The sequence below is a fragment of the Cnephaeus nilssonii genome (assembly GCF_951640355.1).
Source record: "Cnephaeus nilssonii genome assembly, chromosome: 21".
NCBI lineage: Eukaryota > Metazoa > Chordata > Mammalia > Chiroptera > Vespertilionidae > Cnephaeus > Cnephaeus nilssonii.
In genome coordinates, this window is record NC_137092.1 from 28271463 (window position 1) to 28294247 (window position 22785).

General features: G+C 48.7%; 1 protein-coding gene across 3 annotated transcripts in view; it reads left to right on the top strand.

Annotated features, from left to right (window-relative positions):
• The window catches only part of PTPN14 (protein tyrosine phosphatase non-receptor type 14), a 155345-nt gene extending 134346 nt beyond the window's left edge, over nucleotides 1–20999 (top strand). For all 3 annotated transcript variants that reach the window (XM_079761911.1, XM_079761912.1, XM_079761913.1), the window contains 4 exons: nucleotides 224–352; nucleotides 1897–2131; nucleotides 6254–6417; nucleotides 10480–20999. In XM_079761911.1, coding sequence (XP_079618037.1) covers nucleotides 224–352; nucleotides 1897–2131; nucleotides 6254–6417; nucleotides 10480–10608 — 657 coding nt within the window. In that variant the 3' untranslated portion in view covers nucleotides 10609–20999. The remainder of the gene's footprint in view (nucleotides 1–223; nucleotides 353–1896; nucleotides 2132–6253; nucleotides 6418–10479) is intronic.
• Nucleotides 21000–22785: the final 1786 nt, after the last annotated feature.

Sequence of the window (22785 nt, forward strand, 5' to 3'; positions counted from 1 at the left end):
TGTATATGTGTGCTTTTAAAAAACGCACTGGTTTGTACCTAACTCCTGGGGGTTGCAGTAAGAAAAAAGGGTTGATAGCATTTTCATGTGAGAATGTCTCCGTAGCCCCCTGTGGCCTCGGGGGTTTTGATGTTGGCACAGAGCCATGTGGCCGCCCCGTGGTCAGCAGGTAACGCCGTCCTGGATTGGGGGCTGCCTCACCGATGCTTTCCTTGGTTTGTAGGTGGTGGTTGGCGGGGCCGAATGGCACTACATCGCCACGCAGGGGCCCCTGCCGCACACGTGCCACGACTTCTGGCAGATGGTGTGGGAGCAGGGAGCCAACGTGATCGCCATGGTCACCGCGGAGGAGGTAAGGGCGTGGCCGGCAGCCCCCTGTCCCAGGGGGAGGGGAGGGGTGGCCAGAGAATGTGCTTTGTGCCGGGGACTTGGCTGCGCCGTACTGCTTCCTGCGGCACCATTTCTCTGCAAATCCTCTTCCGTGGGCATTGCACGTGTCTCCTCTTCTCACTTCCATGTAGATGGGTTTCGTTTCCCAAAGATAACCTGTTGGCTCCCGTTTTCATCAGCTTTTCACTCTTTTCCCTGCATTGCCATGAAAGGAAATTAAACCAGACAGAACCAGCTCACTTTTGTGTGCCAGACAACACCATCCATAGTCTTTGCCCTGGGACTCGAGAACCTGGGCTGCTGTGGGTGCATCGGCACTTGTTCCAACCACGGCCATGGCCAGCTGACGTCCGTCACGCTTATCGCAGAAGGAGACGGGAGCTGTGGGTCCTGTAGAGGTTCTTTATGCTTTAGGAGAGAAAAAAATGTGTTCTCTTCCTTTGCCAAGTCACACAGTTGTTCTGTTGTAACTAGAGACGTCTCCGTTATGAAAATGGGCACACACCACCAAGCAGTTCACCGGGAGCTGCTGTCTTTGGGGGGGAAGATGTTTTATGTTTCTTTTCTTGTCAGATTCTCAGTGTTTTATCTTAACCACTTCCTTTTGTTCCTTTCGATCCATTTTAACTTACGTTTTGAAGTCATTTAAGGGAATAGCTTCATGTGGTTTTTACCAATACTTATGGTGTTGCCCCCTTGCTAATAATTTTTAAAGGTGGGGAACAGAGATAATTGAAAAAAGTCACATGGACTGTTCCGAGCAGTTGCTTTCCAGAACGGCCCATTGGAAGATAGTGGTGGCCCTGGCTGGGTGGCTCAGTTGGAGCGTCGTCCTGTACACCAGGTTTGCGGGTTCGATTCCCAGTCAGGGCACATACCTAGGTTGAGGGTTTGATCTCCATTTGGGGCACATACAGGAGGCAACCGATTGGTGTTTCTCTCTTACATAGATGTCTCTCTCTCTCTCTCTCTCTCTCTCTCTCTCTCTCTCTCAGTGTGGTCTAAGAGAGAGAGCCCTGGGCTGAACATCGGAAATGCAGAGTGTGACCCAGATTGACCACTAAGACGCTGTCACTCCCCTGCCTAAGGTGGCCCCATCCCCTTGGGCAGCTTCCCACTGTCCGTGGAGTGAAATCCAAACTGCCTCCCATGGACCAGGAGGCCTTTCCGACCTCCTCCCACCACCTTCCTCCTGTTTCTTTAACACCCCAAGCGTGTTCTCACCTCTAGCCTCCGCCGCTCTGGCTCTTCTCTCTCGAACATTCAACTGCAGCTCAGTTGTGAATCTTTTAAATTTTCCGTTGCCGTAGCTACCATTGTACATCTCCTTATGGGTCTTAGCTAAGATTTGTAGGATCTAATCTGCGATAGACACTGCACGGTGCTACTGAGTTAGTGACTTAGAAGCTATTCACGTTCTCCCCTACGCTCAGATTTTAAGATTAAGAGGATAAGCGCTTGCTTCCCCTGACTAACTTCCAACTTTACTTTTGTGTTGTGATTCAGGAGGGCGGACGCACCAAGAGCCACCGCTACTGGCCCAAGCTGGGTTCCAAGCACAGCTCAGCCACCTATGGCAAGTTCAAGGTCACCACGAAGTTCCGGACAGATTCTGGTTGCTATGCAACCACCGGCTTGAAGGTCAAGCACCTTTTGTCTGGGCAGGAAAGGACGGTGTGGCATTTGCAGTATACTGACTGGCCAGATCACGGCTGCCCCGAGGATGTCCAAGGGTTTTTGTGTAAGTGTTCCCTTCCCAGCCAGGGTTTTACCAACTGAGTCAGTGGTCTGATCTGTTGGGAGGTGAAATGGAAAGAGAGGACGCTTTCTATTAAGTGGCAAAAGTATTATAAGAGGGACGTATCCATCCCTTCTTATGCGGGACAGAGAAGACAAATATACTGTAGGTCACTTACCTTATTCTCTTTACCTTTTATGCAAGTAAGCTAAAACTGTGGTAAACTAATTGATTCCACCTTGATTTAGAACTTTCCTCGTGAATGAATCATTATTCTGACACATGTTTGAACCTTGAAAACATGCTAAGTAAGCCCTGGCTGGTGTGGCTCAGTTGGTTGGGCATCGTCCCCTGCACCGAAAGGTTGCTGGTTCCATTTCCGGTCGGGGCACACGCTCGGGTTGTGGGCTCGATCCCCGGTAGGGAGCATGCAGGAGGCTGCTGATTGATATTTGGCTCTCAGGTCGATGTTTCTCTCTCTCTCTCCCCATCTCCCTTCACTTCGTAGAAAAAAATCAATAAGAAATCTTCAAGAAAAAGAAAACATAGATGCTAAGTCAAACAAAGCAGACACAAAAGGACAAATATTGTATGACTCACTTCCATGAGGTACCCAGAAAGGGCAGCTTCAAAGAGATAGAAAGTATTGAAGATGTTACCAGGAGTTACGGGGAAGGGAATAAGAAATTATTATGTGACTGGTACAACGTTTGTGTGGGACAACAAAAAATATTCTGGAATAGATAGTGGGGATGCTTGCACAATATTGTGAACATACTTAGTGCCACTGAATGGTACACTTAGAAATGACTAAAATGGTAAATGTTATGTATATTTTACCACAAAAAAAAAACACAACACCACGGTAACATTTTTACAGAGACCTTTATTTTTTTATTTATTGCTCTCACACGCCCTGTATTTCCCGATAGCAGTAAGTTTCAGTCAGGAACGGTGATTAAGACACGAAGAGTTCTGGAAATCAACTCGTAGCTTTGAAACTCTTAATTTGGGCTTCATTCACTTATGTTTTTCCAGGAGACGCTTATCTTGGAAGCGAAGTCACCCAGGTTACGTGCAGTACTTTATTTGCAAGGCCAGACGCTGGGTGTGTGCTCCCCACGCGCCAGGCCCTGGGTCAGGCTCTGAGAACGCAGACATGCATGTAGTGGTCTTTATGTGAAAGGTACTCCAGGTCCCATGAGAACAGCAGGCCAGGGATTCCAGTCCAGGGGTGAGATCAGTACAGTCATCTGCTTTGTGGTGACGGCTGCAGGGCTCCCCCTTCCTTCCTTGCCTCAATGTCCTGCCCCTGAGGGGAAACCCCATTCCTCCCTGACGCAGCTGGGAAGAGGCCTGGGGCTCTCTGCAGGTTTAGTGTTACACCTGTTGTGTTGTTGGCCCTCCAGCTGGTGGAGTGCCTGTGACCACTGCGAAGGGCCCATCATCGGGATGTTGAGCCATGTCAACACCTTGAGTTCATTTTGATATTCATTTAAAATGGGAAGCGGGGGGCGGGGGGAGGGGGGAGAAGAGAGAGAAGATAGGTTTTTAAATATCTAAATGTACCATTTCACAAATTCCAACAGAAAGATTTCTATGCATACTTATACATTGATAAAGGCGTTTAATTTCCCACTAAAGCGATGATGGTACTGGAATTGGACACTGAAAGTAGAGAATTGGACACTGAAAGTAGAGAAGAGAAAGAGAAAGATGATTGGAATCAAAGAATCTAGAGCGTGATCGAGAGGGTTTGTGATTTGCTGAGGTCAGTTTCCTGTAGCTCAGATATTAATAAGGGAGGGCACAGACCTCCGCAGAACTCGCTTTCCTCACAATAGTATTCTCTTGGTTCCTTTCTAGTAATCCTTCCCTAATTGACTAATTAGAATTTTCTCCAAGACACAGAACGTGGGAACAATAAAAGTAGATCAGTTAAAAAAAAAAAAATGTAGACCAGTTTGATGATTGACTAACAGCCCTGATAACATAAGGTTGAGTCTATAAGGTGGTTAAAATGATAACCAAATCTTTAAAATCAGAACCAACTGAGGGAAGGCCAATCTAAATTACTGAAGAAAATATATAAAATATTTTTAAACAGTTTGAGTGTGTTCATTTACATGTCTAAGGGACTCCAGATAAGTGTGTCGAGTTGGGTCCTAGAAATGTTGGCTCTCTCTCAAGTTTTTTGAGAACGCGAAAAGATTTCTGCCCGTGTTTCCATCCGATTTCCTGGATACAGAGGGCCGAGGGCCAGCCTCCAGAGGTCTTCACAGGTGTTAGTACAAGTGCTAGAGGAAGCATCCATTCAAATCCAGTTCCTCTGTGTTTTATGAAACACCATTAGATGGTAGCATCCGCCATATTGATCATTTCTTTCACTTTATAATTTAGCACAAGAAAACCCTTGTCTCTTGTTCGGGAACATTGCCTTTTGTCAGACAGAATGCTCAGTTGCCCAGTATCCCTTCCCCCTCACAGAAACACTGGGAAGAGAATGCCATGCACAGTGTAGCTCATGCTGGTACCCAGTAGCAACCAGTCTAGTCATCTCAGGTTGTCTTCCCTCTGTTGTTTTTTGTGGGTTTTTAAAAAAATATATTTTATTGATTTTTTACAGAGAGGAAGGGAGAGGGATAGAGAGCTAGAAACATCGATGAGAGAGAAACATCAATCAGCTGCCTCCTGCGCACCCCCCACTGGGGATGTGCCCGCAACCAAGGCACATGCCCCTGACCGGAATCGAACCTGGGACCCCTCAGTCCGCAGGCCGACGCTCTATCCACTGAGCCAAACCGGTTTCGGCTGTTTTTTGTTTTTGTTTTTTTGGTTTGTTTGTTTTGTTCTCTCACATTTTACATGACGGCTGGTGGTGCTAGTAGTAATAGGTGTTGTGTTTCTTTCCATGTATTTGTTGATTTTAGAGAGAGAGGGCGAGAGATAGAAACATCCTGCACGTCCCACACTGGGGACCAAGCCTGAAACCCAGGCATGTGCCCTGACCAGGAATCAAACCAGTGACCTAGTTCATAAGTCAACGCTCCATCACTGAGCCACGCCAACCAGGCAGGAATAGTTGTTTATTTGGTAAACTAAATGACTCTGTAATGAGATAAGCGGATAAGGAAAACAGTTCTCACTGACTGTATGTAAAACAGATGCTTCTAGATGAGCCAGACCGGGTGCCATGCCCTTTTTCCTCTTCGCCATTTGGAGCGTCTCCCCGAGTCCCGTGTATGTAGCTCCATCAGGGTGAGCTTTTCTTTTCTGAGTGCCCAGGCCTTCCGACCTGCTTCTCCCTGAGCCAGCGGCTACAAAATCTCATTCATTAATCGACTTTCTCCACTTCCTGGACAGTTCGAGAAGTACATTTATACCCTTATTTTTTTTACGGTCATGAAGGACAGTGTAATTTTTCACTTGTGCCCCAATGGAGTAGTGAACAGACCTCTCTCCCCCTAGCCCTGCTGAGCTAGGCAGATGCTGGGAGGGATGGGGAAGGTGGCACGACTCCCCCCAAACATGTGGCCTCCAGAAGTGGGGCAGGGGGGTGGCTTACCTTGAGCTACTCAACCAGTTGGAATCCAAGCTGTAAAGCAGCCCCCCCCCCATGTCTATTTTAAAATCTAAAAATGAAGTCGAGCCTCGGTTGACATTCGCTCATTCAGTGAGGGGAAGGGAGAGGGCAGATGGAGGCTCTTCCCACCAGACACTGGCGCTGCCAGGCGGGCGTTTCAAGGGGACCTCGCTGGTGCTCTGATCCCCGTCTGTTAATGGGAGGAATTGCTGTAAGTAATGTCGAGACTCATCTGCTTGGGGGACTTGGGGATTTGCAGAGGGGAAAACCGAATTTAATTTTTAAAAAAGAACTATTTAATTCAAAGGACAAATTCTCCCATGGACTAATTGACTCCCAGCTGGTCCTTTCTGGCTCCGGGACTGTACCGTGGGTACCAGCCAAATAATTAGTGTCTTGTAAGAACTGTAAATCATTGTCACTTAAAAAAAAAAAAGAAAGAAAGAAAGAAAGAAAGATTCCCCGTCAGTTTTGGCTTCCCCCATCTCCTGGATGCAAAGCCACGTGGGGCTCCCATGACGGACGTGCCCTTTGTCTTGCAGCCTACTTGGAGGAGATCCAGTCGGTGCGCCGGCACACCAACAGCATGCTGGAGGGCACCCAGAGCCGGCACCCGCCCATCGTGGTCCACTGCACCGCGGGCGTGGGCCGCACCGGCGTGGTCATCCTCTCCGAGCTGATGATCTACTGCCTGGAGCACAATGAAGTGAGTCACCCGGGGCCTCCCGAGCCCTCCACCTGGGGACAGAGCTGCGCCCTGGCCAGGCCTGCGCCTTCTTTCCCGGGCCCGATTCCCTCTGTCCTGACAAGAGCTTTCCACAGCCCTGATCCCTGCTCTGGCCCTGACCTTCCCAGCCCCGGGTATCTGTCGTCTTTCACTGCCCTGTGCTGACACCCGTATCATATAGAGAGGTCGGCGTGTGCCATAGGGGCCCGTTAGAAAGTCTGATCTTCGTCGGCATGGACTTCCAGAAGTCGGCAGTGTTGTGTAGGCAGTCTGGCTTCCTTGTGGGGACTTTCCTGTGGTGCGTGGTTTGGTCACATGTAGTTTCGATGCGTCTGGCGTGTGTGGGATGTGTTGGCCTCCAGCCTATGTGAAAACGCGTGTAGTGTACAGAGCTTTGGCATCCTTCAGAGGGGGGTTTCTCTAAAGGGGGTTGTTGTTGGCTCCGGTCTAGACTGGCAGTGGCTGGAGTGACAGAGCGAAGTGGGCATCTGAGTGCCTTTGCCGAGGTCACGCCCAGCTCCTCTCCCTGAAGCAGGGGCTGTGGCCAATGTGGTGCCCACATGGTGCGTGGCATCCCCTTCCCGCTCCAGCCAGCTCTTTCCTCTGCGGGGCTTTAGATTTCCTCAAGATGAAACAAGCAGCAATGGGGGCCAGAGACCGCCCGCTGTTTATTTATATGGGCCTTAGGATGGCTGTCGTGTTTTTTGTCTTAGTGGGGTCCTCATAGCAGCCACGTAGAGGGGCTGGGCATGTGCCAGTCCTCCTGCCTTATAGATGGGGAAACCGAGGCCCAGACACTGTTCAGTGGCTTGTCCGGAGCCACGTGGCTCCGAAGCAGTGGTGCCACGGTGAGAAACGAGATCTTCTTACCCCCCCTGCCCCGCCCCGGGTCCGTTATTTCCTTCTCCACTCTGCCTCCAGCTTCAAGTGTCCTTAGGTTCTTGTTCATTTTTCCAAATTACACAGCTCGGAGGATCTGAGGACACTTTCCAAGTGGTTCGGTAGCTTTTCGGGAAAGTTACAACACACGTTCTGCAAAGGAATTTATATAGTAATGCACGTATTTACTCATTACCATCCGTGGTTTGAAGATCAGAGTACCACCCCACGAAATTGGTTATAGTGTAACTTGCAGGAAAACAATAAATGCGAAGTTTAAACATGTTCAAAGGGTTGTAAACTCCCTCCCTGCCTATAAAAGTTCATTTTGGAAGCTTCCAGTCTGTAGGGTGCATGCTTGTGCTGCTGGGGAGGAGAGGAGTCCGGAATAATGTGGCCTAGTGTTGGAAAACACCGAACGTTCTGTTGAGGAGCAAAATGCCCCTCATGGAATCAGTTGAGACTGCGTCACAGAGGTTTCGCCATCTTCTAGGAGTTTGTATCCTTGTGTCTCACATGAGGGTTCTGGATTGTTTATTTCTGTCACTATTGGAAGTCTCTAGTAGAGTGGAGAGCTTGCCACCAAGTCCCAAATCCACTCAGCACTGGGAGATGGGATAAGATGGAATGGAACCAGGGGACCCATGGCTTGAGAATACGGTGGGCTCCCCTGGGGTACCGTGGGCTCCACTGGGGTGCTGTGGGCTCCAGGGGTGAAGGAAGGGCCTCATCATCTCCTGCCCCCCACCCACCCATGTCTCTTTCTCCCTACTCCTATCACTTTCTTCCCCTTCTCTATTCCCTGTGCACACCTCTGCTCCCCTGTCCTCCTTTTTAACCTGAGAAGCTATTCTGCCCGTCTTGTCTGACATGAACGATGGTTCCGTTTTGAGCTCTTTGGAGACCCATCCAAGGCCAAGCCTCAGTGAGGCGATGGCACGAAGGCTCATTGATCACCAGATGTTCCTGGCCCAGTAGAACGTACACAGCACATGTCAGAGCCAGCCTGGCACCGGGGGCGGGACCCGGCCACCGGGGCCTCGCGTGGACTTGATGAGGGCGCGGGCGATTAAATTCTCTCTGGTGTGGCCAAACAGAGCGGATTTCCTCCATGCCCAGTCGCACGCCAGAACATTCTTTGCCGGAACGTGGTCAGTCCAAAAGGGACTTCTGTTCCCATTGATATTCAAAGATAGCTGGATGACTCATTTTTCACTTCCCTTCCCCAGCACAAATATAGCTGGCCTTATCTGCCCGTTTCCCATCAGTGCTATTGGTAGATGGTGAGGGAGAAAAAAGTTCTCCGCTTTGTGCTGCTTCAGGCCTGACGAGTAAGCTCCAAGCCCTTATTTTGGGAGACGAGTGGAACACGTTTAGTTCGTTCATTTGGGTGTGTTTTTTTGGACAAATATGAAATTGCATGTCCTATTATTTTCCTGTCTAAACTTTCCTGCCTCCTTTCCATGGCTTCTGGATTAACTCCCTTTATGTTTTCTTCTCTAGTCCATGCAGTTTTAATTTTGTCAGTGAAATGCCTTTTCTTTTCCCTGAAACAAAGATGTGTGAGGTCAGCGCACCTGTGAGGTAGGGATGGGAGGGGACTCACCCAGGCTGTTCCAGAAAGCCTCTTGGTGGCCCGTTGCTTTTGGTCACAGAATGTTTACCTGTCACGTTTTAATGCCCACGCATTTTATGGTTTATAATACTCTCTCTTGGCCCCTGGAGTTAATTACAAACGACCAGGTTATCACCAGCCAAGTAGCAAGGTGGCTTGGTCTCCCTGCTTTTCTGAGTTGGTTATCCCTCCTTCAGAGAGTAGGGAGGAGAAAATGCCTTCCAGGCAAGACTGAGCAAGCATCAGCTGCCTCATAATTCCTCGGGTTAGGGCCAGTGGACCTCAGAGCCTGTGAGAGTGAATCTTCAAGGCAACGGGGACTCTTACCTTGAGGACCAAGGGACCCTTCTTTGTCTTATCTCCAAACTGCACCTTATCAGATAATCTGTCCTTGGGGCTGAGTCTCACAGGCTCTTGAGATGGTGGTGGTGGTGCTGGTTGGGATGTAAGTGGAGGTGGTGGAGGGGGTGGTGGTGGAGGTAGTATGATGGTGATGGTGGTGGCAGAGATGGAAGTGGAGGTGATGGTGATGATGATGACAACAATGAAAACGCAATAACAACAGCTAACCTGTATTTCGTGTTTACATGTGCCGGCACTATTCTAACAGTTTTCCCAACTCGAGAAGCCTTTACAGTTAACTCTGTGGGAAGGGTCTTATTCGCACCCTTGTGTAACACAGGTAATGAAGGAGGAATGGGTCCATATCCCACACCTAGGAAGTAGAGTGGTGCTTGGTGCTTCAGCAGGTGATGGTTCATTTCATAACATTATAAAACGATCATGTGTGGTCTTTAAGAACTGTGTGCAGACATTGTGCTCAGTGCTTTACATGCATGTCTTTATTATGATCCAGGAGGTGGGTACTTTATGTGATCCAGGAGCTTCTACCCCATGTCAGTCACTAACCTGGGCAGGGCCACTGTGCCATTGGAAGTGGGCATCTGAGTGGAGGAAAGCACCATTATCCTTATCTACAGGTGAAGAAACCAAGATCAAGAGATGGCATAAATCCTACCGTTGGGCCACGATAGAGTTGAGGATAACAGTCGGGTTTAACTCCAGCCTCTCTGTATTCTCTAACACACTGGTCTGTATTTTAAATAGCACATCCCTGGCCAGTGTGGCTCAGTGGTTGAGCGTTGACCTATGAACCAGGAGTTCACAGTTCTATTCCCAGTCAGGGCACATGCCCGGGTTGTAGGCTCATTCCCCAATATGGGGTGTTGTGCAGGAGGCAGCCGATCAATGATTCTCTCTCATCCTTGATGTTTCCATCTCTCTCTCTCTCCCTCTTCCTTCCTCTCTTTGAAGTCAATAAAAACATATTAAAAGTAAAATACAATAGCACATCAGTGGCACATGCCAACCAGGTTCTCCAACTGCTGGTATCAAGTCTTTGATTGGGAAGATCTACAGGGAGCTGAGTCCTTTGCTGTCTCCTGTACCTGCGCATGGACAGTGAGGGAATGCTTCGTGGACGAAGGAATGAGGAGCTACCCAGGGGAAGCCCCCCCTCTCAGGACCTTGTGCTTTTTCTCTTGCAGAAAGTGGAAGTGCCCATGATGCTGAGACTCCTCCGGGAGCAAAGGATGTTCATGATCCAGACCATCGCTCAGTACAAGTTTGTCTACCAGGTCCTCATTCAGTTCCTCCAAAACTCCAGACTCATTTAACCCCCGGACCCAGCCCCTGGGAAGAGGGACCCAGCTCCATCTGGCAGATGGGGAGGCACCTCCAGACGCAGCCTGCTCCCCCAGCGGGGCACAGATGGCTGGAGCCGGCAGGACACGGGCTCCCTCATCACGGGAGCCAAGATTCTTCATAAACATCATGTATTATTTTATATGAGATAATTTATTTTTTCCCCCCTTTGGAATAACGTGTGTGAATCATTGTAATTGCAGTTTTCACGGTAATGTAGTGCTTTTCATTGGAACCACATTTTGACTGATCTGCATTGTAACATGTTGGTAGGAAAAGGTCGCCTGGTGGGTCATTTGGGGGACAGAGGCAGAAGGGAACACATCTCTGGTGAAGTTGCAGCCAGATGGGTAACCAACCCTGAAATTCATCAGCTTAATTGCTCATGTCCAAATCAAAGATGGCAAGAAAATGAATGTATCCTAAAATGTAAAGATTAGGGCCAATCCCCTTTTTTCTGAAGGAAAAGAAACGCTCTTCTCTTATATTTTGGGCTCGGGAGCCTTGATGGACAGATTCCTCCCTTCTTCCTTCTGTCCTCATTCTCAGTAGTCTTCCCCCAGTCCCTCCTCCAACCTTGAGTGACAGCCGGAGCAGCTAGTGGAAAGGCTGCATTTACGGTGCAGTAATCCTTGCCCAGGCTGAATGGGGAGCTTTGTTTGCATCTTTCTCGACCACCCATTGATCTGGGCTCTGGAGGTTGTGTTTCCTCGCCGGGGGCTGCACCCTCAGTATTTGCAGCTTCTCCTCATTTGCTCGGTGGGTGCCAGGCTGGTGGCCTTGGAGGCCCTGGGCCAGGCCATCTGTGCAGCTCGGCCTCTTGCCTGATTGAGAGAAGCTAATGGACCAGAGTGAGAAGAGAGAGGAGACAGGAAGGCCCTTGATCTTATGTTTATTTAGGATGGGTGTGCTGGACAGGGGCCTGAAGGTCAAGGTGCTGGGGGTGTTCTGTCTGTCCATGAGCCACCAAGTCATCGGAAAGGTTATAAAGGAGACAGTTGAGAATGCTGATTTATGGCGGGGCGGGGGCGCTGACTCTCAGCAGGGGTCCTGGCCAGGAGCCACACCAAGTGTGACCCCACTGTGCTAATGCCGTCTCCAGACTTTGGTCTGTAAGAGTAGAACTCGGCCCGCTCGGGGCTCTATCATCGTAGGCCTGGCCCCCATGATGAACTTGGTGGAGTTCATCACGCACAGAGCCCTGTGGGGGTCCCTCCTTTCTCCATACAACCCACTCTGGTCATTTGTGCTGTCAACGCTGCCTTCAGTGAAGCTCGGTCCCCACTTTGTCTCTTCCTGGGCCTGCACTGGCCCCTGTGCTTCGGAACTTCTTAGGTTAGTACACAGATAGTCCACGCACTTTCCATCTTGCTGAATTTGGGGGGATTGTCTTCTCTAGTTTTTCTTGAATGTAACTTTTAAATTTGTTTTGTTCTCTGAATTGATCACTGTGGTATTCTGCCATGCCTTCTTCCACTGCTGCTTTTATTTTCTTCTTTGTCTATTCCTGGGCTGGAAATACAAGGAAAGAAGGCCTCAAATCAACCAGGAAGAAGAGTGTGCCTCTGTAACTTCGGTCACCACACACCAACGGATGGGTGTGGATGCAGGTCCCCATGAACTGCTTTGGCATAGGAATCAACTCAGTTTCACATCTGGCCAGATGGTATGATTTTTCTCTTCTTTAGATTCAAGAGTCTCTGGTGATGGAGGGCCTTCTGTCTTCTACCCCAAGGTCTAAAGAATCAGTCTAGGAGTCTAATAACTTCAGCTGAGCTCTATAGGTTCCGGGATTTTGGTCTAGATTCTGAAAAAGAAAGCCATTAGCATGCCATGTATTTTCAGCGGAACAGAGCTCACAGCCCTCACTCAGGCGCTCAGGACTTGGATCATCAACAGGCAGAGAGGTATTGGTTTCCTTTCCTTAGATATAGTCCATCCTTGGATGTCTGAACAGTGGGTCTGCAATTTCCTGCTTTATTGTTTGATGAACTGTCAGTATGTCTCTTTCATCTCATGGGCCCCAGCGTGGGCGCCATTGACAGGTCTCGTGTGGGCAGCCCGTAGATCTGCTGTCTCTTTGAGCTCATCACTTATGGTCCCCTCTTCAACCTGTCCACGGTTGCCACCTTGTGCTCCAGGAGTATTCATGAATGCAGGAAATAAATGGGTTTAATATCCAGCTTCCTAGCCAAAGTTTATGTTGAAACCCAAAGGCAAACATTGAACGTTATGCCCCATCTTTCCTTTTGAAAAACAAGTGCTTTGGGTCCTTCAGCACATTTTGCATTCCTTTTCACCTCTCCCAGCAAATGCCAGCCCCTCTCCTGTTCAATTAGCGGCCGCCACTTAAAGTTCTTTCAGTGGCATCTGCATAATCATTGCCCAGAGATGCTTTGTATCTGGGACGCCTGCCAAGGAATAAACCTTGAAGCAAAGTGTATTAAATTAGTTATCTAGTTAGAGCATTTGGAATGAGTTCCTGATGATGTACCAAGTCTGAAGCCGGGGCTGTTGGAGTCTGTTGCTGTGGTTTGGGTTTGAAAAGAGAAAATTAAAAAAATTTCTCAACACCAAGCCCTCAAACACATCCAGGCCTCTGGTTCTGAAGTTCTCCAGGTGACATGTTTTGTTTTTTTAATCCACACTCATTTGGATGCCTTGGCCCCGTGTTTGTCTTTGTTCAGTACGGTCGCTGGATTGTGGGGGAGGAGTTTGATGTCTTCATCCTGGAGCTGAGCTGAGCCCGTGAGCTTCATTGGTTTCTCCAAGGAGACACCACCTTTCAGTAGCATTTCTATTTACTGACACCTCTTTCCCTGGACAGGAAGTAGCGCACATTGATTTCTTCGTAGGAGAACAAAGAGGAATGAGCTGCTCCCCTCCGTTGGAGGGGAGCAGTAAGATCAGGGGAGGGGAAAACTTCTCCACATGGAATACTTGGAGTAATAGACTTCCGAGGAGCCCAAATACAGGTAATTTCACTTTCATACTTTTTTGTGTTCCTAGACTGAGAAGAGGAACTACATTTTTAACTGTAATCAATGTCCTTGTTTGCCTAGGGAGTCACTTGTCCGTCGGCTCCTTCCTTGTGGGCTGTTCTCTGAGATTTAACCATGGGCTCGCCCAGTGCTCACCTCACCTTCATCCTGTTTGCCCTCAGCTTCTGTGGTTCAGTTATAAGCTCCAGTGGGTAACGGCAGGTCAGCGTTTTTCTCCAGTTGCTTCCTTTTCTTATCTTTCCCAGCTTACTACAGGACCCATATGAAATTTCCAATAGTTGGACCATATTTTACTTACATGGATCAACCTAATCTGTAGTGTGTTTCTTCCCCCAACACAGTATAGCTCCCAACACACAAAAAGATGGCGTTTTTTCAAACAAGTGCTGTAGCTCACGGAGGCCTGTGCTGTGGGCAGCGTGGCCCTGTGCGGACGCACCGTCTTGCTCTGGTGATTGCTGCCTCACTCGGTGAGTGGGCCATCTCGTGGGGCTTGGGAGTTACTGCAGAGATGTCAGTACATGTTGATTCTGATGGGCGGGCTTGGCCATCAGGGGCGTCACCCTGGGTTTTTCCGCTGCTGTCTTTCCTGGCTGTGCCATCAGTATTAGCTGTCCTCAGCCCAGTGGTTAGGGAACGTGATATGCGACCCCCGAAGGTGGCCTGTCAGAGCACAGAATGTTTTCTTTTCTTTTTTTTAAATTTAATAAATCTTTATTGTTCAGATTATTACAATTGTTCCCCCTTTTCCCCCCCGAATAGCTCCCCTCGACCCAGTTCCAACCCCATCCTCTACCCTTACCTCCCCCAACTGTCCTCATCCATAGGTGTATGCTTTTTGTCCAGTCTCTTCCCACACCCCCCGAGAATTGTCAGTCCACTCCCTTTCTATGCCCCTGATTCTATTATATTCACCAGTTTATTCTGTTCATCGGATTTTTTATTCACTTGATTTTTAGATTCACTTGTTGATAGACATGTATTTGTTATTCATAATTTTTCTCTTTACCTTTTTCTTCTTCTTCCTCTTATTAAAGAATACCTTTCAGCATTTCATATAATACTGGTTTGGTGGTGATGAACTCCTTTAGCATTTTCTTATATGTGAAGCTCTTTATCTGACCTTCAATTTTGAATGATAGCTTTGCTGGGTAATCTTGGTTGTAGGTTCTTGCTATTCATCACTTTGAATATTTCTTGCCACTCCCTTCTGGCCTGTATAGTTTCTGTTGAGAAATCAGCTGACAATCGTATGGGTGCTCCCTTGTAGGGAACTGTTTTTCTCTTGCTGCTTTTAATATTCTCTCTTTGTCTTTTGCTCTTGGCATTTTAATTATGATGTGTCTTGGTGTGGTCCTCTTTGCATTCCTTTTGTTTGGGGTTCTGTGTGCTTCCTTGACTTGTAAGTCTATTTCTTTAACCAGGTGGGGGAAGTTTTCGGTCATAATTTCTTCAAATAGGTTTTCAGTATCTTGCTCTCTCTCTTCTTCTGGCACCCCCATAATTTGGATGTTGGTATGCTTGAAGTTGTCCCAGAGGCTCCTTACACTATCTTCAAATTTTTGGATTCTTTTTCTTTTTGCTTTCCTGGCTGAGTGTTTTTTGCTTCTTTGTATTTCAAATCTTTGACTTGATTCTTGTGGTCCTCTAGTCTGCTGTTAGGTCGCTTTATGATATTTTTTATTTCAGTCAGTGTATGTTTAATTTCTAGTTGGTCCTTTTTCATATCTTCAAGGGTCTAGCTAAATTTATCGGCATTTTCTAGGAAATTCTTGAAAAACCTTATAACTGTGGTTTTGAATTCTATATCTAGTCATTTGCTTTCCTCCATTTCTTTCATTTGTGATCTTTTTCTTTGTCTCCACATTTTCGCTGCTTCCCTGAGCTGGTAGAGTCGTTTTGTGTGCCAGGTGTCCTATAGGGCATAGTGGCTCAGCCTCCCCAGTTACCTGAGGTGGACACTCTTGGTGCACCCCTTTGTGGACTGTGTGCCTTTTTGTAGTTAAGTCTTGATTGTTGTTGGTATCACTGGGAGGAGTTGACCTCCAGGCCAGCTGGCTGTGAGGATCAGCTGTGTCTATGCTGGAAGAACTTCTGTGCTGGAGACACTCTTATGAGACAAGACTTGAAAAATGCAAAAGCCTCTGTGCTCAGCTTGGATGGGGCAGAGTTTCAGGGTGGAGCAGACAGCCCCTGGGTCTCAGTGTACCTTGGTAATCGCTGCAAGCACCTCTGAGAGAAAGCCGCCCTCAAGTTTGGACCGCTGCCAGGCAGTCCAGATTCTCCCTGAATGAGTCGGGGTACCCAGAAACTCGCCCGGAACTGGAGTTCACAGTTGGGAGCCCCTGTCTCCCTACCGCTTTAGAAAGCCAGCCGCGCACTCAGCCGCCCGTGCACACAGTCGCCCGTTCTCTCCGCGTGCGCGTCTCCGTACCTCAGCCTTTTGCATCTCCTCTGAGTCTCAGTGTGCTTTCCTCTTTTCTTTTGGTTGTAGAATTTCCACTCAGCCAGCTTTCCTGTGGTTCTGGATGGTGTCCGTTTTGTCTTTTAGTTGTAGTTTTGATACTGTTGTGTGAAGCAGCAGTTTAGGTGTTTACCTATGCTGCCATCTTGGTTTCTCCCAAAGAGAGAATCATCCATGTTGCTGAAGTTATGTGAGCACACACAGTAATTCCGGCGGGACTTACACACAGATCTGCAGAGACCTGATGTCTGATGGACAAATGAGCAGGTGCAGCTCCGTGAGGAACCTTGGGCTTGTGACACTCTGGGTCCCAAGAGGACGCTCCTGGCACCACAGACCTGGAGCTCCATGGCGCCCCTGGCGTCATTTCCGGTGTCCGTCCCGCCGTGGGGAAGGCTGAAGGGCCCAGAGGACAATGACCTCCTGGGCCCACGTCCAGTGGACGCCTGACCTGCAGCAGGTGGTCGGGTCCATGGCTTTTACTTCCCGCCGGTGACTTTCTGTCTGAGCCCAACCCTTGGGCTGAGGAGGATCCGGGTCCGACACCGGAGGCCTTGGGCCGGGAACGCTCTGGAGCAGCTCTCTGAGCGAGGCCCACGCAGGGTAGAGCAGTCGCCGGGCTCCATTGCCCTCTGCAGGGAGGGCGGCCTGGCCTGTGCGGAGGAGTCTTTCTCACAAACAAAACCTGACTCAGAAGGCACCCCCTCGGCCGGCCGCTGGAGCAGCAGAGTGGGGCCCAACGCTCAGAGGACCCGGAGCCCGAGCGGGGCCGGTCCTCAGCCCGCGCCCCAGGTGCCCCGAGGCCCCCACTTGCCATCTTCCCGCAGAAGCTGACTGACTCCCCGCAGTGAGCACTTCTCCCCACGGGGCTGCCCTCTGAGGTCGCCGGCACGGCTCCTCCCCGCGGGCTCAGCCGCCTCAGGGCCCCCTCGCCGCCCCCAGGCCCATGTCCGCCTCGAGGCTCCCCTTGTCCCGTGCTGCCTGCAGCCCCTCAGGTCACACAGTCCTGGCTTCTGGAGGCTGCTGTCTCTGGCTGCCTCCAGCTGACTCCAGAATGTTTTCTAATCTCTCTCCGACTTCCACTGCGTGTTTGGCGGGGAAAACGGGTCTAGTGATGCTTTTGGGGCAGGTAGTCAACCACTTGGGGTAGGAGGCAGGTGCAGGGAGCTTAGATTCAAGGACTGGGATTGGGTCAGACCCACGTTCCTCTATCTTTCATTCCACCTCAGTGTCAGGGATAGCTGTAGGACATTTCCAGGGGCACCCAACGGTCACTGTCGGGCTCTTGGGGTGGTCCTGGGTGGGAATTCAGCTTTCTCTTGTTTTACCAAAGATTGTGCTGCTGCTGTTTTGTATCATTGCCTGTGGTTTTTATCAGACACTTCTCATGCTCTTAGGTAGTGATTCCTTTTTTGTGAGCAAAGCAACAACCCATCTAGCACTACCTCCAAGTGGAGAAGTTGGGGTTTTCCACGGACACTGTACACCTTTCCCAGTGGCCCACAGCTCTGTGACTCACAAACTGGTTGGCCCTGTGGGGTGGGGAATCGCTAGGGCGCTCAGTTGTGTTTGACACTTCCCTTGAGCTCCAAGCGAGAAAGCAGGATGGTTCTGCTTTGCCTCTGTTTATAAGGTCCTGGAGGGGCAAAAGGCCTGCGTGACCATCTGTTGTACGTAGCAGCAACGTGCCTGGGAGAAATGTGAGGTGTATCCATTCCAATTCGGCCAACCCATCAACTCGAGTGGGTCAGCATTTTTATCCAGACAAGACCACCTTTCTTATCTTTTCCAGCTTCACCCTATCAGACCGCTGTACCGATTTTTCGGTCATTTCCGAATCTGCCGCTATATCGCTGTACCTAATTTTTGGTACTTTGCCTAGACCTATTTTTCTACAATGTCTCCAAGTTCCATCTCATTCTAACCACTTGTTTGAATGTAACTAACATTTATCTATATCATGTTGATTTTTTTCTCTTTAATGCTCAGGAGCCCAGGTATAGGGGACCGTTCGGTTCAGGGCCTCAGGTCTGGTAGGTTTCATACAGCTGCAAGCTGCTCTCAAGGCCACACCAAAGGGTTCTCTGTAAAAATGCCCACGAGCCTGGGATTGTGCGGTTTGGTGCCGTAAAAGGGAGGATGCACATCAGGTCCTCCTGTCCAGCACTCCCGCCAGCCCTCCCATCCGAACAGCACATTCAAGGGCATGGCATTGTAAGGCGGCAGGGCTGGAGCTGAAGTGCAGCCCGGGTTGGACAAGCAGCTGCTTGGAAGTCACTGCTCCTTCTGCCACCCTTTGGGCCGTCAGGATCCTTCTGTCCAGAAAGTGCCTTAAGCGTGCCCAGAGAGGAGCTAGGGATGGGGAGAGGAGGGGGAGGCGTTTAGATCAGCCCTGAAGTTATCAGAACATTCACAAATCATTTTCCGGACCCGGGAACGTCTGTCCTGCTCCCTACCTCCCTTTCCCTGGGGAAGGCCAGGCGGCCACCCTGGCGTCGGTTTCATCCTTGTTTGTGGTTTTAAACCGCGTCTTCATTGTTGGCATAGAGCTCGATGGTGCCGTGGGTTCGGGTGGTGCCTGCGTTTGCTGCTCAGGAATCCCGCCTCCCCTGGCTGCTGGTAACGGATCCTTTCCCGGCAGCCTGACGAGCAGGGGGGTGGTTCTGCTCCTCCACGGGGCTCCCAGGGTTAGCCATTGCAGCTCCCGGGCAGCTTCATTCCTCTTTCCTGTCCTTTGTGCAAGTGTTTATGATCAGGGCCCCAGAACTGGGAGGTGTCAGCACAGTGACTGCAATTGTTCCTTGTCTTGTTGGGGGGCCTGGGGGGACTACCTTGTGATGTCACCCTCTTCATCCCAAGAGCACCTCCCTCACCCAGGGCTGTGCGGACCTCGGCTTGCTCTCCACTGCTGTCACCAGCACACCATTTCTTCCCCTACCCTGTCAGGGTGACCCCTACATAATGGTTTAATCTGGTCATAGAGAACCACTCTTAAACCTCTCCGAACGGTGTAATTAGGAAATCGGATTTTAATTTTTAAACGTTACGTCGTTTCAAGGAGTATAAGATCTGGCAGATGGAAATAACCTGAATGGAAACAGCTAGGAAGCTGTCAGCAGCCAGGACGCTGCCCGACCCACCCACTCTTTCCCACTTGGCGATTCCCCCCCCTACCCCCCACCCTCGCCTCTCAGCACTAGAGATGAAAGCAAGGATGGATTCGATGGCCGGCCCTAGGTACAGTGATGATTGCAGCAGCACCCGCTATTCCTTTCAAGGTAACCTACATGGGTTCCCAGCGGCTGCACTTGGCACATGGTGTGTGTGGTCCGATGCATTTGTTTCTAGCTTCCTCCTTGCACCCATGCTCCCTCCATCCTAGCCAGAGTCAGGGGCGGCGCCGGGCTCCCCAGGCACTTCCACAAAACGTATGTGTGACCTGTCACCCAGGGAGGGGCAGGGCACGCTGCTCATCCACTCTCTGCCTTAACCCCGTTCTTCTCCCCCAACCTCCTCCTCCAGAGAAACCCACACGCCCCCTCACCTGACACGGTTTCAAGGAGAAAGCTGCCAAGATCAGCCTGGGGTCTCTGTGTGCGCCGGGGTGGTGCTGTTTTGCTGAAATCTCAGGAATCCTGCTTTGAGTTTAGGGAGGTGGCTCTCAGGGCCGGGGTGCCCGGCGTTCTGGGCACTCCTCAGGGGCCTCCCTCCTCCCTCGACTGCGACTGCGGGGTAGCTAATTAGTTACCTTCAGCTGAGAGCTGAAAGCTGTCATTCAGAGCCATTTTTCCCCCCCAACTTGAACGTTGTAAAATATGACTGCCGGTCCCTTTCGCTGAACTTTCTTGCCACTGCTTGGAATCTTCAAAATCCTACTGGATCCTTTCAGGAGTGAGGTTCCTCTTCAGTAGAGATGGTTCCCTGGGGTTTCCTTTGTTCCTCTAATAGCTCACTCCTTCGAGGAGTCTTAAGTGGAAAAAGAAAGGGTTACATATGCAGATGACTCTTGACTCTATAACCTTATGTAACTTGTGTTGCTTCAGATAACAGGCTTATTATCTAGTTTGTTTCACTGGACTGTTGTTCCGTGACTTCGTTCAGTATTTTGATGCTTTCCTTGGTCTGTGTTTTATAAAATGTTGTGCATTGTGGTATCCTCCAAACCACTTGACACTGAATAGGTTTCAAGTCCGAAGGATGTAGAGACACGTCCCCAGCTTAGAAACCAGTTGGTTCTGAAGGTGTGTGGGTCAGCCCACAGAAGCCTGGCTTCCAGCGCAGCTGAAATCTCGGGTTGGGTCAGCCAGAGCTGGTTGGCTATTATTCTTTCCAGGGCTGACCTGGAAATGTAGCCGCCTGATAGGCTGTTGCTGTGAGAAATGCATTCCAGGTTGGGACTTGGGATCCTGAGTTGCCGCCTTACAAATGGAAGCCCAGTCTCTCTATTACCGACTTGTAAGGGGAGAGAGGGAGTGAGGAGTTCATAGGACATTCCCTAAGTGGGGAAGTGGTTTATCAATGTTCATGTCAACTCGACTTTGTTCTACACTCCCTCTCAATTTAATAATATTAAAAGCCTTAAATAAAACTATGCATGCTATTCTATGTGCTTTTTTATATCAGTAAATAAGCTTATGCTTGGCAGTTTTGTACACAGTTATGCGGTGTATAAAACTGACTTTTGACAGTATTTTTTGCACTGTTTCCTATCTGTTTTTATAACGTCTTATTTCGATACTGGTCCTAGTTGCCTATTGTTTATGTTCTCACTGCCCGTGTCATGGCTGTGAAATGTTTCATATGTGCCTTTACAAATGTGAGATCTTTATTCTAACCTTTTTTTTTTTATAAAAGATATCTATTGATTTACATATGCAATAAACTTTTTTTTCCCCCCCAGAGAAAAACAGTTGCGTTTTCTCTCTTCTGTACTATGTGTGTTCGCTTTTTGTCGAAAGCAGCCATCTCGTCTAGGGTTATTTTCAAAGGCCTGAGAACATCTACTTTTCAGTGTTCTAACACCCATTTATTTCTACCCACGTTTTATTCCTGTATAACTTGGTCACACTAATTAGTTTGCTATTTCCAGAGTCGTCACTGTTGGAAAAAATATCTGAGTGGGATGATCGCTAGGCAGAGGGAGCGAAGGCGACACGGAAACGGAGCCTTCTCACAAATGCTGTGATGACCCTCATGGGGCGCCTGGTCCCTTCCCCCAACTGCCATGTACCCAGACCCCAAGTGTGCACCTGCACAAGACAGGCACCAGGCTGCCAGACAAGACCCAGCTTGTAGTTTCTGTCTTTCAACGTTATTAAGAGCAGCACAACTCATCGCTAGCGTGAAGGCGGCGGCCCCACCCTTATTATTTCCAGCCCACCAGCTGCCATAGACGCACACAATGAACCCTGGTGATGAGGGCCGACACTATGGGGCTTTGATACATACCAGGGCGACGGCACCGCGGCTGGGAGTAACCCATGTACAGCCCTGGCACTAGACCAGTTACTGTTCACCTACATAGGTCCCAGCGTGGTTCACATGATGACAATGAGAAGAATGTAAGCGAGGGTGAAAGGAGGTGGCACATGTCCCGTTAAACGTACAAATCTCTGTATATGTTGACTGTGACGACAAAACAATAGTTCTTGAAAGAAAAGCCACGTACTATTTTTAAAAGACAGAATGCCAATGAAAATGGAGAGAAGTCCGGTAGACGGCAAGAGAACAGGTACACACTCTAATCTGTTTTCTCTCTCATGGACGGGGTAAATAGACTGTTTTCTTTCTTTGGTTGATAAACAGAAAAAGTGGTTTTATATAATTTAGAAAACACTAGTAGACCTCTATCTCCAAACAGAGCTGGAGAAGAAACTTTTTTTAAAAATGTAAGATAATAAAAGAAATATATTAAATACAAATATGCAGTAAAGTGACAAAAACAGGCTCAAACATGCCTATTTTGAGATTTCACATTTTATTTTCTTTAATAAAAATAAATGGGGAGAACTTGTCAGACTTACCAGTTACGAAACATAATGGAAGAAAAGCTGATTCATAGTAGCTATAGAAACATTAAATCTAGGTGTTAAGGGGAATGTGTACTACCTACATAAACATAACTAAGCCCTTTTGAGGCAAAACATACACAAATTGGTAAACACTACATTATTGGATAGAAGAGGTCATTTCTCTGTGTATCGCTGACTCCAAAGCAATTCTCATATCACAACAGCCTTTTTGGAGATGGGAGGTGGGGAAAGGCCAAGAGAGGACTCTCAAGTACTTGGGAGGGTTAAACATAGGATAATGGTTAGAAAAATCCAAGAGAACACAACAGATTAGCTCCAGTGGATACTAAAAGTTTTAGAGTGCAACAAAAATTAATATTTTACTGGCAAATCAATGGGATGATTTAGTATAGAAATAAGCCGAAGTCTTATGGGAATGAGAACATTTCAAATCAGCAGGGGAAAATAAACCATTCAATAAATGATGCTAGCATAAGTAGCTAGCAATTGTGAACATTAAAATTTTTTAAATAGTACCATCAGATTTCTATTAACACAATTCCAGATAGAGCAAAGACTTACATTGGAAAAATGGCTTTATTTCTTTTCTTTATTTCAAGATGCAAACAATCTACTTGGGTTCAGAAGTGTCATGAAAACTAAAGTGAATGG